Source organism: Pomacea canaliculata, linkage group LG1 (genome assembly GCF_003073045.1).
Source record: "Pomacea canaliculata isolate SZHN2017 linkage group LG1, ASM307304v1, whole genome shotgun sequence".
Lineage (NCBI taxonomy): Eukaryota > Metazoa > Mollusca > Gastropoda > Architaenioglossa > Ampullariidae > Pomacea > Pomacea canaliculata.
Window position 1 is genome coordinate 20,052,240 of NC_037590.1, and position 17,804 is coordinate 20,070,043.

Sequence of the window (17,804 nt, forward strand, 5' to 3'; positions counted from 1 at the left end):
GTGCCTTTGTAGAGTAGCCACTTATGTGACGAAGTTCACTTTCGCCATCAGCACAGATGCGATCAGCGTGGAATCTTAGATAAAAAGTTCTGCTTCGAAAAGTAGCTGAAAAGTTGTTACGACACTTGTATGGAAGCTCCAATCACAATCCCCGGTGCTGCTGCTTCCACCCACACAACTCCTGTTAGAGCGAATGGTCATTACAAGATCAGCCTCCCGGAGAAGCACAAAGTCAGCCACATCAGACCCATCCCACTGCACAAAGCTTGCTGTGACAGCACAGCATCAAAAGCTCTCTGGAATAATCGCACAATTAGGGACAAAGTCTGAAAACCAAAATATTTGAAAATATCATTGCCACCAAGAACAGACTACAGATTTCCAAGAACGCGTTGCAAAAGTGTTTCGTCGTTGTCGACCACGCACAGAAGGACTGCAGCATGGCAATTACCACTCTGTTACTGGATGGGTGGAGCACACATTGGCTTTTCCAAAGCAGGTTATAGCACGCCGCTTTCATTGTTATGCGTGATCCCACGAAATGTTCCCGTGAAGAGCTTGCCCTCATCTCATCTTTAGCGAAGTTGTTGGAATAAAGTCGGATGAAAAGAATGGTTGTTTTGCGATAACAACTCTAGTTGCAATATGATGTGTGCATATGTCTTGCCCTCTAGCCTATTTTAATTCCACTGACGTAGTAACGAACGCTTTCTTTAAACGCAACAAAGTCCATTTACCATGGCTTTATGTCCTAAAAATAATGGTAAAGGTAGAAGTCCTATGGCCTGTTTGTCATAGGAGATGTGAACTGTAGCTGGTTCACCATGTCTAGGATAGAATACGGCTCCTTTCCTTGCTTTTATCTTCACCAATAATTTTGGGTAAGAGTTTGCCAGTCACAGGCCTTCTGCATGTTAAATTGTTTGAACATTGATGCATGCGTTCATGCAGGTGCAAAGTGAGATATTTTTTTTTACATTTACAATTGGTAACAGGCAAGTACGCATGCCCTTACAATAATATTGTAACATATTATGTTACCTCCATCTTGAGACTTTTTTTGCCATTATCTTCAAAACTTTCAAAGTTATCCTTGAGACTAAGCTCCTTCCTCAATTTCCTTCAGAAATTTCAGGTTAGCCTTAAAACCTTGTTCGTTGTCATTTTTTTTACGCCTTCTTTACTTCCCTAGCTCTTTGTTTTCCTCAGTTTGGAAACTGTGCTGCTGCTGCAGTCATTTCTTGTGCTGCTTTTTATTAATACCTAGTGAGTGTATTATTATAAATGATAGATGGTAAATGTACCCTATAAGAGTTTTTGATTATTTTTGTAATTGTATTATTATTATTGTGGTTTCCCATTTTCTAAGTCCACACACATATGATGACCATTATCTTTAACCACTAGTTGATACAGTCATGCCATAACTTAAGAAATACAAAACCTGGGTGGTTCTGGTAGGTCTTTAATTCATACTTAAGGGTTCACTACAAACGGCTGCTATGTACAGTCAAAAATTACAGCCTGGTGGCTGGATCAAAAGAATTAAGTTTTAAACATGCTTTGAAGGTTTGTTTGCTATGTACATTACTCAGAAAAATTGTAAAACCTTGGTTTGCACTCAAAGTCTTTCATCTGCAAAACTGTTATTCATCCAGTTACATGGTCCATATAAACAATGAACAAGAAGGTATCGACTCAAAAATCTTACTATGTATCAAACACTTATCACATTAGCAATGATGCCAAAATCAGCAATCTTGTGAGCTGATGATATTAGAAAAGCAAGAGACCTGTAAAAACAGTGTTGAGATAATTTATACTGATCATCAGAAACCAAGGCAGGGGCCATGATCTCTTACTGTACTCTAATGGCTGTTTAGAACTGCTCTTCTGTTCATAGTCTATGACAGATTTTATTATTAAAATAATTTGTGGGAGTGCCTCTCTGTTTCAGCAAAGTGCTTTCACAATAAAGCTTATGACCAATTGTGCAAGACTATAGCCAAAATTATCAACTTGAAACAAAAGCAAGTTCTCCTAAAAAAAAATATTACAAAATACTTCTCTGAGTAACTGTATCATCAGCTTTCTGAGAAAGCCCTGACATCTGCTGAGATCTACTGTGAGTCATATTAAGACATGTTTTTACCACTTTCGGCACTTTATATAAGGTGTTATTTCTTATACATTTTTTATTGTACTTATCTAAACACTGTGTTCTTTGAAACTCCTTCATGCAGGAAAGAAAATCAGCACTTTGGGATGCATTTCAGTATTGTCCAAGAGCCTCTGCAATTTATTTTTTACTTCCTTTTGCTGCTTCCTCCTCCAGTCAAAGTCAAGGCAATCCTAATGAAGATGTTTAATGTGTCCAGGTAGATGCCAATGCTCCTAAAGGCATTAAGAAAAAAATTAAGGTTTTACATTTTTTAACAGTTTTTATTACTGAAGTATTGAAAACATTTAGATTACGAAATAACAAAAGGAGGGAGATAACCTAATAGTTTTAAACTCGGTATGTTCAGACTTCACTGTGTGGGTATCAAAGAAAGACCTACTGTCTCTAATTAGCTGGTTGGGGATAGGGGAAGGGTTGGTTAGAAGGGAAACTACCCTTATCATACAATCCCAGAGCAAAGACAGAAACTTTCATCTTCAAACCAGGTGCTGTATTTAAAAGTAAAATATCCTAAAACTTGTCTTTCCAGTTTGAAAAGTTATCTCCCAGTTCCTACTAGTTAAAAGCTCTACTTTATTGCTAATTCTAACACAAAGAAATTTATGCCAGAATCCCACTCTTCCCAATTTATTAATAAAGGATTTTCTGGTCAAGTAACAGCATTTCCAAAGTTACAGTTATTAAAACAGCAATAAAATATCTTACTCGTTAATGGGATCATAAGGGCGTTGAGCAAAGACAGGGTAATATTCAGCCTTTCGAATGATATGCTGTGTGTCGTAGAGGAGAAATAAGCCAAAGAGAACCAAACCACCATAGATGCTGATGGAATACAGGCCTGCTCCAACTGCTGTTGTGGGTGGCAAGAAGAATGTACCTGGAATGAAAATGTTATGCATACTAGAAATAAAAAATGTAAATTGCAAGTACCAGTAATTGTTAAATGTAATTATTATTTATAGTCCTTTGACTTGCTCTCTTGAGGACTACGGGTCATTGAACAATCTTAGTCTTAGAACACAAGAAATTATAATGAAAATACCAAGTACAAGAAAATCACTAATATAAGATAGAAAAACAATGATACAAAACACAAGCTGTCAAAGTCAATGCTTTAGGATAAGTATTTTTGAAAGGATCCCTCCTCCATCAGCTCAACCATCATTGTGCTGAAAGGTGTTATATTTGCCAACATGAATGGGTGCTAAAGCATTTGTTTTTGTCCGAACAATATTTAAAGGAAAAAAAACCAGAAAAAAGGTGTGCTTCACAGTTTAAAATCTTAGTAGATTTTTAAGAAGAAAATATTCTAATAACAGTTTCATTTTTATTAACAATGATTACTATTATTCTAATTGCTACCTTCATTTAAAAATTGCTGAATGGTGCCAACTGAAAAAAGTAAAAATTTGTTTTAAATGTCACGTGTCCTTTGTTTGAGCCTCAAACTTTGTACCTTCCATGCTGGAAAATGGTGAGCCAGAGCAAGCAAATAAAACTGCATGTTAGGGATAAACGCAAGATAAGCATCAAAACTGCATGTTAAGGATAAACGCAAGATAAGCATCAAACTTAATGTATTCATGAAAAATAAAGAAATGTGTTTCTTAGGTCTGAGAAATTCCTGGAGGCTTGGGAATAAAAACAGAATTTAAAATTACACTCACCAATTGATGAAGCCATAACAAGACCCAAGCCTAGAGCCAAAGGGCCTCCCATGTATAGGAACTTTTCACTGGGGGCACATGCAGCCAGCAAGGATAAACCTACAAGATACAAACAGTTATTAAGAGATTCATTTGTTTAAAAGTTAGGGGATCTCAGAAGTCAATATAATTTGGAGGGTGTTCAGAAATTGTATGCTAATTATTATTAATAATAAATTACACTTATATAATGGTCTAATCTACTTACACAACAAATATAAAAAGTAAAAGTTGCACAATGAAAACAGTGAAAGCTATAAAGGCCATGACATGAATATTTTTGAAAGAACCATGAAACATGAACCCTGTTCCCCCTCCAGAAAATGGAAGAAACTGGTAAATATCACAAACCTTGATACAACAACTTAAGATAAAATTTAAAAAAAAAGAGAGAAAACAGTGGAAGGATGCCTCTCATTTTGACGGAATATTATTAAATGAGAATATGAAATAATAAGATATTTAATCCTTTTTTGAAGAATGCATGGCATAGTGTGCTTGACTGTGGGAGTAGAAAGTTAGTGGCTTGAGGCCAGGTGGGATCTGTGTTTAGAAAACTCCTCCTACCCACCCAGTAGCTGCTTTGCAGAATTTGGTATCTGACTTGTCAGTAGTGGTTTATCAAATAACATGTTAACATCACTGGGGGATGATCATAATAATAAAATACACTTAACAGCATCATATCCCAGCCTTATGGGCAAGCTCATGGTGCTTTACAATAATAATGATAACAAAAAATTGTAATCAAGGCTGCAAAAGCTCCTATCCATACCACTTTTTCATTTAAAAAATGGATCACGTAGGTACAGATCATTTTCTTTTTCTTTTGCTGTTTATAGGCTAGTCTGCAGAATGCCTCTTTGAAATGTTTTATCTAGTTCAAAAACTACATAAAGGGAAGCCATGCAAATCCACCCAAATAATACTTAAGACACAATTTCAAAATGTCACCATCCTTCATAGGTTACAGATTCAATTTCTTACATATATTGTTTTGGTCTGGTGTTTCATGAATTGTTTAAGCATAGCTATAATCTTCTGCAGAAAATGGTATCACAGAAGACAGATTTTTATTTCTTTCTTGCAAAAATACAAAATCAACTTTTAACAATATTCCAAAATGGCAAATGCAGTGGTATTGTATTTTTTTCTGAGATTAAGATGTTTAGGAGTTACAGTTCTACAGCTAGAAATTCAAATCTATAAAGTCATCCTTAATCTGTAAGAAAAGCAGATCAATTAACACTCAAATTAGTCTTGTCCATAGATCAAAAGGATCTACATAATAAGGAAACAGACAGAATAAAGCAGACTGGATCAACTGTGTAACCTCTGTAATCGATGAATTGCACAAAGAAACTGTTATGCCAGTAAATAAATGAGGCAGGAAGTCAAAGGAACAATAAAAAGATGTAGACAAAAGCCAAAAGGCCACAAAAAGCAAAGAGCTCGGGACAATAGCAAAGAAGTGTGTATCAAGCTTGGATGGTTGAGTTTTACAGTGTCCCAGCAACTAAGGCTATATCAAGTGTGTGTCAAATAATAGTTAAAAGATTGATGTAGAAAACAATAAATACAGAGATATCGCCAGTATTCCTGATTCTTCAACTACCTTTAAAATTAGAATATAACTATGAAACAAATGTAACTATACCTCCAGCCAAACCAGCAGTGTACCAAGCTGCTCTGATTAACAAAGGACCTCCCAAGAAGCACAGTGGTGCAATAACCCCTCCCATGATGCCACAGTGTGCAAGCCATGCAAGTTTCTTAGCACCAAAACCCTCCTTATATGGGATTGACCGCACAATGATGCCAGATCCAATCATTGCTGCAAATGTTGCTATAACAGACTGCAACAAAGAATAGAAAGCAATAAAAAGAAATATTTAAAAGAAAAATAAATCACTGAAAGAACAAAAACTACTAACTCCAAGTGCAAATGTTGTTGTACTCAGGAAGCTTTAAAAAATGGGAGAAAGCTTCTATTAAAAGTGTTAGAACAGATTTAATTCTCAAAAGGTTAGTTACCATAGCACTCTTAATTCATAGCCAATTCTAATACATCAGCATTTATGCATGCAGGATTATATTATTTTGTCTGAAAATGTAAAACCATGACAGGAAACAAAAACAATCTGGTGAACATCTGAATAAAATAAACAGCTTATTGGTTCCACTAGCAACATAGTTGTAACATTATTAATACAACTGAAATGAATATACAATGTGACCTTAATAAGTAGCTAAAAAATACAAAACAAAAAGATTTATCAGAAACTTATGTGACAACATACAAGCCAGGAATTTCTCATCATTAAGTTGAGAAGGGATGGACTGCGACTGATGGCAAAGGCAGATATGGCAGTTACAACAAGGCTGCCACCAAAATACTTGTATGTTGAATGGATCCTGCGCTTAACTTCTTCTGACCACATTCTGCAATTAAACATTTTTTTATGTGACGTAAACAGATGGAAATTAGTGTTTTTTGAGGAACAGCTAATACACTACTATCTTACTAAAGCAAAGAAACTAAATTTATATAACAATACTTCTTTCTTTGAACTAGCAACTAAGGATAAAACATGATGAAATGGCATGAAATAGGTAAATCATAGCTTACACAGATCGGTCAATGGCACCTGCTTCATTGGACAGACCAAACCCATAGTAGACAAGTGCTCCAAGGCCCAAAGCTGAAGCCCCAATTGCAAATCCTCTTCCAACACCAAATGCTGAAAATAAATGTACAGTTAACTATAAGCAGATTTTGTTTTCCCACTAAAATAGATGCAGATCAACATGTTGCTCAAAGGAGATTTTTAACCAGATATCCAAGATAAATAATCAGTTACATAAGGATCTAAGAAGCATATTAATGACTATCTGACCTTACCTGAATCTCCTGCAGGTGCAAGAAGACGCTCCTTTAGGCTCTTGGCCCGAGAAACTTGCCGCCTGACAGCATTTCTAGACTCCGATGCATACAACTGTATGCGTACAGTGAGTAATGGTTGTTTGGGAACTACTCCAGTGATACTGGACTTGCCTAAAGTTGTTACAAAGGTAGTTAATGGTAGGGAGAAACAGCGTGCTGCACGTGCAGCAAGCATTTTCAGGTTGTCCTGAAAAGAAATATATAATCATTAATAATTATGTTGAGAGTGACTGACTAAAACCGGCTTTTCACTGTTTCTGATCTCTGTCATGCATACTGATCTTTCTCCCACAAACCCACATCAAACAACAGAAAATGGTCAGTGTGTGTGTGTGTGGTGGGTGGGGGGATAGGGGGATCTTTTTCTCTCCCTCTCTCTCTTGCTCACTCATATACACACAAACATGCACATACACTTGGGGTTCAGTCATTTTCACCACAAAATTATAATGTTCCACTGCCAGAGTCAACGACACACATATCACCCTAAGTAAGACCATAATCATCCAAACAATAAAAAAATGAATTGACCCAGGCCCAAAAGATAGATCAATCACTGACGATGCAAGTAGTTTAACACTATGCAAACTCAGCAGCCTATTTCCAACAGAGCCATGGGGAAAATCCATAAATTTACACATCTTGGCAGTCTAATAACAATAGAAAAAATATGGAGTAAGAAGTATTGAAACCTTTGCCATGGTAAAAGACATCTGAAAGCCTTAAGTGCTAAGGAAGTATATAAATGAAAGAACTACAGAAGCAATGTCCTTTTGTTCTTACTCTATGGAAGTGACTGCTTGAAGATATTAGCAAAAATCAGGCAGAAATTAGAGACCTTCCCAAAAGAACCCTTCATTGGACAGCTGACATCAAGAGGAAACAAGATCAGACACCAGAAACATGGTGAAGATCAGCAGAGAGAAAAACAAAACAAACAAAAACAAAGGTCCTGAAACTAACAACTTGCTGACAAAATGCAGACAAAAATAGAGATTCCTAGTAGATGCTATATGTACTGCCTAGGTAATACAGACGATTTTCAGTTCTTCTTTAGCCTGAAAATTTGTATTAAATGTATATACATGGTGTTATAGTTATGATGGTGTTGATAAAAAGTGTAGTGTGAACAAGTGGTCTTTTAACCTATGGGTAAATCCATTGTTGTTTAAAAAGAGAAATAAGGAACTAATCTGTCGAAATCGAGAAAAGAAAGCAGCATTCATCACTCAGCGCAATGGACAAATTATTTTTATATTTATAGTATAATCGACAGTACTATTTCAATAATAAACTTAAACTAATGGGTTCGAAACGCATTTTAAAAGAATGCGTTGGGTCTATGAACAAAGCAATAATTATGTAACCAAGGACATAACAACCACAAGTGTCAGGCGTTCTGTTAGTTTGGACAATTTAGTCACTTGACGATGTCTACATGATACATTTCAGTTTTATACATTTTTGATTTTTGCGAACTAACCTTTTACACTGCACCTGGAGTGAAGATAATTAGCCCAAAGCCCTCTGATGGAAGTAGTTCCTCTGGTGTAAAGATGACGAAAGTGTTTTTCACGTTATGCGCAGCCTCCAGAACAGTCGAGAAGCAACGGGAGAGTAGCGTCCCTTGAATCGGAAAAAGAAAAGAATGAAATATATACATAATTATACTTATACGCTTTATCAAAGACTCTGTTATAATGTAGGGTCTTTTCTTCTTTTTAAAAAAAACTATATACACGATAGATATACAAGTTCGGAGAGAAGTCTGAAACTTATGATATCGATAAAAAAAAAAAAAATGTCAACATTCTGAACAGCAGTAAATCGCTTTCAGATTTCAAGATTCCAAATTCTGTATTCTTTTCTCCGGGGTATTGAGAATGAAATAAGAAATTACATGGGCAATAAATCCCATATCAAGTATTTACAATTGTTCTATGTGTTTGTTCTTGTTGTTTGAGCTGGTTTATGAGACATTATCAAAAGGGCATCGGAGACAGAAAGCTGCCTATCGCTATCACCTTTACACGATCATAAGCGACAGAGAAGTGAAGAACCATAGGCCCATGATTTCCATTAATTTTAATGAAAGTTTAAAGAAAGAATATATTTTGGGGTCTCTTTAGTATTGTCTTTTAAAAATGGTTTCCTTGTGTAGATTTATGATAGGTGCCTTTCATTGCATTGTAGAGAGTGATGTCCCTTCGCCTAACTGACAGCTGACAGCTCTCCCTCATCTTTCGTCTTTGCTGTTGATCTTTGTCACGTTTTTGTGTCTACTATCGATCTGTAAATCTGTGACTCCATTTCATATGTCCCTGCACTGATCTCTGCGTCTGACACACTTTTCTTCTTTTTTCTGGATAATTTTTTTTCTTCTCTACTGTCTACGCCATTTGTTTATATAAGCTGTTGTATCTGTGCGTAGCATTGTTGTTAGCTGACATTGTTCATCTCCGGGTGGCTGATCTTGCAATGACCGTTTGCTCTACCTGCAGTTGTGCGGATGGAACGATGTTTCTGTCTGCGAAGGCTGGGCCGCGGCACCGGTAACTGAGATTAGCGCTTCCATACACGCGTCCTAATAACTTTCCAGCTACGTTAAAAAAAACAACAACAACAAACAAACAAACTGTTTTTAATAGAAGGTTCCATACAATGAACGCCATACCGACTGCATCTGTGCTGATGGCTTTCACCTCGTCACATAAGTGGTTTTACTACAGGGCACGCAGTGGTCTCTTTAATTGTTTTGAGCTCAGCGTCTATGATTTTATTTCTGGGGTGGGGGTAGCGGTCGCTTTGAGAATACCTTTGATGGTGGGTGAAGTACGTACTACTCTTTCAATCAAGTTTTATTTTATGCCTGCTATGGATTGTGCTTAGATGTTTGTATATAGATAACTATATATATGTCATCTTCCCAACAGGTTTGCTTCCGGCAGCGACCTCGAGTTGCAGTGTATAAACTGAAGTGATAATCATCGTTTTAGCTGTTTAATATGCTAAAATTTCTTACTATTCTCATGATGTCTCAGTACAGTGTCAATATTCTCCGGATATCACTTTAAAAAAAAAATCGTTAGAATCTGCAGTGATTGCCATTTACTGCCAGAAAGCAGCGAGTCTTCCCATTGTTTATTGTCCTACATCTTTGGGACTATTTCGTCCATCCTGTTCAACACAATGAGCTTGCTTTTGGCTAAGATATTGCGCTATAAACATTAACTCTCTTTTATTATTATCAAAGGCTCGTAGAAAAGTAGTGTCAAAATGATTGTTGCGGCATTAAACATCGATTTCGAAACAACAGTTGGCACACAAAGCCTTATCAGTGCGAAAATAAGCCAAGTTACAAAATACTGTATACATTAATAGCTAGCCACAAAGCTGTCACACAATAATGATTTTTTTTATTACATAAACAAACGAGACAGAAATGTAAAGATTATTTACCGACTACCTTTAAATTTCCCCATGATGTGATTTACAAATCATTAAAACTCTGCAAAACCAACAAATAAAACAAAATAAAAATAGATTATTCATCGTGATAGTCTACAAACTCAAATACGCTCCTCTTTCTTATGTACATCTCACTCCTACGCCATACACACACATAAACACGCAGGCAAATAAAAATGAAAAAGAGATGCTTGCGCAGGGTAACAATAACAACAAAGCAGCTAAAGCACCTAAGAAAAAGAAACAATTCTATGTTTAAAGAATAAACACAACAACAAAGCAGCGTCACAGTTTCTTTGTTTTCATCGTCAATCGTCACATGGATGATAAGTCAGAAAGACTCGATCATTGTTGTGGTTGAATCGGCACATGGTCGAATCGACCTGTAACCCTGATGCACACCTGTTATGTGAACACGCTTCCAGCCAGTATATTTCTATAATTACAACCAAACTCTCCATTTTGGGTTATGCGTGTCTTTCAGTCGTTTCCTGTCTGATTGTAACCGAGGCAACGATCCGGAAGCCCATATTTTGCCTCTCCTTGGGGTAATAAACGATGCATGTAGAGGTAATACGTGTTTGAGGTAATTCTTGTTCCACTAAATTTAGGTCAGTGCTTGAGCAGGTGTTGCACCGGGCTGATAGTGGGTGTTTTTTTTTTTCATTCTGGCTTGTTCCTCTTCTCCCTCGGTCTCACATATTTAATTAAAATATCTAGGACAAATGGACAATGTGCGCTATACATCATTGATAGTGGGTGGTTTTTTTTTCCTTCTGGATTGTTCCTCTTCTCCCTCTGTCTCACATATTTAATTAAAATATCTAGGACAAATGGACAATGTGCGCTATACATCATTGCACTCGCTGTTTCTAACTGCAGGGGTCGCTTTGAACCAGCTTCAGCTCGATTTAGTTACCTTTGCTAGGCTCACCTGCAATCGTCCCACCAGCCGTCTCGATGGTGGTCGGGTTGCAGTCAGACCAAGGACGAGTGGCTGGCTGTACCAGGTGTGCAATGAGCTGCAAATGATCATACGCTATGAGCACTTGGAGGTTATAAAATATAAACAGTTCAGACGACTGTCTTACAAACCATTGCCGTGTTGTGCACTTTCACGGTTCCAGGGGTTTAGGAAAAAAGAGTTGCTAAGCAGGCGCCGTGCTTATGTGAGTCCCCTGAATATATGTCTTCCACCTCCGGTCTGAGGTCTGCAACTTTGCTCTATAAGCCAAGAGTTTTCCATTTCTACACACTTTTCTGTTACCAAAACTACACTTTCTTTCACATGTCTAAATGTGTTTTAGAATGTTGAATGTCCTACACAGTGGTTTTAATTTCAATATAGGCGTCTGCTAGTAAATTTGTTCACTCCAGGCACGCTACGTGCTCTTTTTAGGACTTAACACTCTAAAACACAAGGCATGTAAACAGTCCTGTCGTTTTTGTAACATACAAATATGTAGATATGGAACACTTGCTAGAGTGCCGCTCTTTGCTAAACCTAAGAAGTTGTCTTTGGACACTCGTTTATGACAGCACCTTAACAGACCCAGTAATGGGAGTAATATTTACAGATCAACAAAAGCCAATAAAAATGAAAAGGTTTCACTAGTAAAAATCTCTACACAGGCAACAGCAAAAACAAAGCGACGAATGAAGGGGATAATTTACTGTCGTAAAACTAAGCCGTCTATACTCGAAGAGTATCATATAAATGTTCAGAATGGTGAAATCTATGGTCACTTCACGTGCAGAAGCACACAAAGCACTAAAAGACATTGTCAACTAGAAGCGTGTCATAAGCAAATCAATGAAACAGGACGCCAGGTGGTTGCAGATGTAGTACTCGTGGGAAACAAACTATTATCCCCTTCACCAATACATCCACCTCAACGTCACATCTTTACCTATTGTTCCTCTCGTTTTTTTAAAGACCAGCGAGGGCTGTGAGTTAGAAGCTCCGGTGTAACTGTGAAACTATAATTCGTTACTTAATGGTAATGGTCTAAAGTAGGCTATTAGCTGGTGAACTATATTTTGTAAAACACTTTGTGAGGTAGATATCTCAATAACAATGAGCCCACACGCACACATTCACACACACACACACACTTGTATTCGATAGTGACAACAGTGAAAGAAGGTTTTGAAAATTATTTGAGACTGAAGGTAAGCCAGTTTTCAGTTCTACAAGCAAGCGTTATTTAAGCTGCTGTAGAGCGATTCTAGAGAATTCATCAGCGCACTGGATCAAAGCATAGCCACCCCGGGTGGCGTAGTATGATAGTCTGCACATTTGCGCCTGTTCGTTGCAATGGCGTCAGCGTATATGTCAGCTCTTCCCGTCCCCATTCCCCATCCCCATTACTGTCTTTGACTGTAAGTCTGGGTATGTGTGACGTGTACTTTTTCAAGATCGAGCGGCTGGGGCTGATTTCCATCGCAGGAATACAATTTCGCTTCCCGGTTGAACACACGTGACTTCCTCAGACGCACTTAGAAAAAACAAAACACAAAAACTCTGTAAGACGGGAGCGTGGAGACCTTGCACACGGACAAGGAAGGGGAAAGGAGGACAGACATAGAACAGAATTAGCACGAGTCGGTGTTCCACGTAACAGGTGTCTAGTCAGGGTTGACACGACTAATACCGTGCACACCTTTCTGATGGTCACCATGCTGAAAATAAAGCTTTGACGTATTATAATCAGCAAATTTGAAACTATGGCCACAGTGTTTGTGTTAAATCCTGTTGTGATCTGGGCAAAGTGCCAAAGCTTCAAAGCTCCCAAGTATCCCATGATGCCTGTTGTGGTGACAAGCGTGTTGTCAAATGTGTTGGCAAACAAGTTTAGACTTAATAAGTTGATCAAAATGTCCTCAACACTGGCCCCAAAACCAATGGTCTTCCGTGTTTGTCTCTCGTAACTTAGTCAAACGTTTGAAGTCCTTTGACATGTTAAGAAGAGCCTTTAATGCGTTCACGCATTGTCGATTTTGCTTGAGAGTAAGAAGAAGGGAGTGTTTATGGTGGAGGTCGAGAAGGAAAACTTGCGCAAGTGTTGTTATGTTAGTCATACCTCTATGTCCTGTAACCTCAACAACATATAAGCAATAATTCGTCATGGTACTGCGTTGTTGTAATATCAGGAGACAGAAATTCGAGCTTTCTTTTGTTGTTTTTTTTACAGCTGTGAAAACTGAGCCGAACTCGCCAATTATATTTATGCTGCCACGCCTGTGCTCGGTAGATAAAACCTGATAATACATACAGCAGGTTACAAGCTGAGCTCACTGCATCGGACTTATACCTATAATACAGATCATGCCGAGAGCCTCAACAATAAAGTCATTTAATTGTTTGTTCTCTCTCTTTCATCTCTCTGTAAGCGAGTGAATGGAGAAGAGCTTAACACTGAAGAAAAAAAATTCACTTTTTGTGGTGATATATGTGTCTCCAGCAGAGTTCATTTAGACACAGGTTCCTCCAGTAGAATAGATGTGGATACATCAGCCTCGCCAGTTAAGTGTGAGATATATCGGGTGTAATCTGAAATTTCGCTAAAGAGACTGGTCTAATAGTTTTTGTTTGCTAAGGTGTGTGAAGATCACAGGAATCCAATATTTTGGGGGCGAACATTCAGGATATTTGGGCTAAACCTATTTGCCAAAATTTGCCAATACATTTTCCAATATACTATGGGACTTTGAAGCATTTTAAGGTTGACGTTTCGGCAACGATTTTTACAAGCATAAATCACCACTTTTTTTTTTAACCACCTTTCTTTTTATCTCCTTGTCACCTTGACTTCATCAGTTCTGGCCTATCATTGTAAATCTCTTGTGGTTGTTTAGGTGAATGGCAAGTACGATGCAGGGTTACTACCTCAAAGTGTATAAGACACTTAAAACTATATTAGCCCATATGACATACTTTTTCAAGAGGTAATAGATCCTTTCTTTTGCAAACGGTAAACAGGTTTATTTCCATCCCGTCTCGCCATGACATCATTATGTAGTCACGTGGTTTCCATAGCACGTGCTCATTAAAGCTGACGTGGCCGAACGAGAACAGCGTTCCTGAAGCTTTAGGATCGAAAAGGGCGGAGTACGGATGCCGCTATTCCCACTGCGAATCTCGTGTTGAGAGAAAATCGTTACTTACTCATTTATTAGTGTGTAGGTGGGGCTACAGAAGTGTTCCTATTTTTATACGCAGGTGGTATAAGCACTTATGATACCTACCTGTAGCGGATATTACGTGCTTTCAATTCACCTTTTGAAACGAAATTATTAAGCAACTATAACCTGGTTGCAGAAGATTTTTATCAGCTCTTTTGAAGGTTGGGCCTACCTTAGTCAACAGACACCTGCGACAAGAAGAAGCTTCTGGTGCTGGTGTCTTCTGGTACCAGCATCCACAACCATAAACGAGTGAACCTTCTGAGTTCCTCAGAAAATTTTCATTGCTTTTTTTTGCGGGAGAGATTTCTCATTTAACTTTAAAAAAAAAGAAAGAATCATTTGGTCAAGGGTGAAGGTTGTTATTTACCTCAGTCCTTTTCATCGAATTATTTTTGGATGCACCTGGACCTTTGCGCACCCCGGATACTGCATGTAAAAGGCATTTAAGTACTCTCTCTTGTGATTTATAAAGACAAGTCTTTACGTCTATTTCTGTTCACAACAAAGGTAAAAAGTTTTCTTTGTTGGCAGCACCTCGGTTAACCACAGATTTGAAAGGGTCACTTTGCATTAAAGAATTCCTAACAGTATGAACTCTTTGTGAGGGAAGATTTACTTGGCTTTGTCAAATCAAACCCTCTCCACCAAAATAAATAATTAAAAAACTTTAGCCTCCCTCTATTGAAGATACGTACTGACCGCCATACACACACCTGCGTTCTCTCTGTCTCTCACTCACATTCAAAATAAAAAATCTACGACACGAAAGACTGAAAAACGATTAACAAACATGAAATCCATCTCTTTGGTATTCACACCTGCCACAAGGACCAGATTTATTCGCTCAGAGCTGGCGCAGTCTCGAAATTCGCAATTTCACAGCTGGTCACGTTCATGTGGTCAGACTGCCGGCAGGTGCACCAGGTGTTCAGAGAAAGTCAAAGTTCGGTATCTGGCATGTTCATTCCTGTATTGTAGTCGTGCCGCTGTTTCTGATTGTTACGTGAAGACATGCACTTGGGACGTGGTCCGTGCACGAAGGAGGAGAGCTCGCAACCCCCAGGGCCTGTGCAGATGGCAAAGATCTCAACTGAGTTGAGCTTGAAACACGCACACACACACTCCATCAAAATTTATGCATCAACCTTTCGACGTTGATCACCTGTTGATATCATCCTCAGAACGAAACAGCATGCGTATCTATCTATTCCCAATATCGTATTGTCTATAAAAGTAAAATCAGATCAGGTCTGAGCACAGACATGACAACCGTTCTCATTACAGAGCGTGTAAACACTAATTAACTTGGCATGAACAAGGACAAAAACATGCCTTGACACGCTTTCAGTAAACCAGTAAAAGTGTAGGTTGTAATAATTACCTACATTTCGGTGGGTTCAAAGTAGAGACAATTAAAGACAGCGGAGTCAGTTTACAGACGATAGAACATTAAATGTAAGTACAGCAAGACATTTTAGTTTTTTTCCCACCAAGATTTAAAAAAGTGGAATAGGAGGCTTTAAGTTTGCTGCCAGGACTTAGTTACTTGTTCAAACACGTAAAGTGATTTTGCAGTAAAGAATGTAGGTAATAATAGTTCTTGAAAATATTTGGAGCAAACCACAGACGCATTACGTTTTTTATGGTCTTTTCTTAATCTTTCTCTGAGCATAATGAAAATTATTTCTAAATCTGCGTACTTATGGAGTTTACGATGATTTCAATTATCTTAAAGCAAAATGCATAAAGGAGGGAAAGTTTGGTGTCACGACAGTGCGACACCGCTAGCGTCTCTCGTTTCCACGCTTTCCAGCACACCAGCGGGTCCGACAACTGCGCGCTCTTTCACTCTAATACAAAAATGATTCGCCTGTACGAGTCTGCCTAAGATAATATAATATGAATTTAATCAAAACACACAGTAACTAACACAATGGCTCTTCTTTCACAATCACAAAATCCACTGAATTTACTATGAAAGTTCACTGTCTTGGCAATGACACTTCGACTAACACAACCACCAAAAAAAATGTACTCGATCTGTTGCACACTAGTGAGGCACACTGTCTAGGGCAGACCTGGGCAAGGGGCGGCCCGCGGGCCGGATCCGGCCCGCCCGCTGGCCCGCCCGCCAGTATATATACAGTATTGGGTAAAACTGAGTTAACTATATTAGTACGGCCCTCTAAAACCATCCCAATTTCTCATGCGGCCCCTTGGGAAAATTAATTGCCCACCCCTGGTCTAGGCAATGGCTCTCTCCACCTAAAACCAGCGTCTATCTCTAAATCCCTTGCTCTCTCCGTACATTGTCTCGGCAGTGACTTCTCGCTTCCAACTCTCCAAAACACAATACCTCTCCCCACAATTAAGTATCCTATTTCACCTCCTCTCACCCTTTTCTCTCTCTCCTCCAATCTCTCATCGCTGACTCCTCTCTCCCTGTCCAATCAAACCTCTCTCTCTCTTTTAAAAAAAAAAACATCTAAAAGACACGCATTCCGAAAACGTCCATCATTCATACCCTTTCGCCCTCGCACGTGTTCAGAACTAGTACTCTGGTCCCTGACATTGGATGGAATGGGTTTCTTCAGACACTTTTCATGTCCTGTCGAATAACGAACATAGCAACGATTTATTTAGCTAATCGTGTGTACTGGCTTTTTTCCTATACAAGAAAGAGGACCTCTCTAGATAAGTTTTCTTGTAATAGATGCACAGATGAAGAGCAAGCTCAAGATGCTATTGCAGATGACCGATCGAGCTGAACTTGATCAGAGAAAAGTCTTTATTTTTTCCTAACAAGTGACCGTAGTAAAGTTTGATCAAATACACTTGACTACGGTCACTTGAGTCATAAACATAACCGCCACTCAACAGTTTTTCTTTAGGGCGGGGTGGGTAAGCGAATAGTTATCGCTAGGTGGCGCTACTGATTGGTAACTACTGGTTCTTCCGGGTATAGATGCCTTTTTCTTGACAGGTTTTACTGCTTGACGTTTTTCGTCGAAGTACCGCAAATGATTGTCTAATCATCCGAGGACGACATTAATGAAAACACTGTAGAATTTCTTTTTTTCTCGTCATTCATATTTATATTATACAAACAGTTATAGATTACATAAATTAAAATTTCCCATATTAGTAAATTGTAACAAACATGTAAGTATACATAAAATTTATCACATGTCATATTACTTTCTTCAGAAAACAAAATTATTTCAGTTCCAGACTGTGGTCAAAATAAAAGGCAATGACGGCACTGACATTGGTGTATGTTAAGGGCGGTCAGGTAGTGATGCATCATAAGATCGAG

The 17,804-nt window shown here is 38.3% G+C and overlaps 1 protein-coding gene across 1 annotated transcript; it reads right to left on the bottom strand.

The window, feature by feature from the left end:
- Positions 1-1,449: 1,449 nt before the first annotated feature.
- Positions 1,450-8,472, bottom strand: LOC112570708 (growth hormone-inducible transmembrane protein-like). The gene is made up of 8 exons (XM_025249290.1): positions 8,316-8,472; positions 6,791-7,019; positions 6,518-6,629; positions 6,189-6,330; positions 5,546-5,744; positions 3,850-3,948; positions 2,888-3,059; positions 1,450-2,394 (listed from the first exon to the last, which is right to left on the bottom strand). The coding sequence occupies exons 2-8, from the start codon at positions 7,005-7,007 to the stop codon at positions 2,307-2,309; spliced, it is 1,029 nt and encodes a 342-aa protein (XP_025105075.1). The 5' UTR covers positions 7,008-7,019; positions 8,316-8,472; the 3' UTR covers positions 1,450-2,306.
- Positions 8,473-17,804: the final 9,332 nt, after the last annotated feature.

What these genes read in the sequence shown, in the direction of transcription:
- LOC112570708 (XM_025249290.1), bottom strand. Translation starts at nt 7,007, where the DNA reads ATGCTTGCTGCACGTGCAGCACGCTGTTTCTCCCTACCATTAACTACC. An exon ending in GGTGCCATTGACCGATCTGT is followed by an intron (nt 6,331 to 6,517) that starts GTAAGCTATGAT and finishes GTTTAATTGCAG; the next exon opens with AATGTGGTCAGAAGAAGTTA. An exon ending in TGTTATGGCTTCATCAATTG is followed by an intron (nt 3,060 to 3,849) that starts GTGAGTGTAATT and finishes TTTTCATTCCAG; the next exon opens with GTACATTCTTCTTGCCACCC.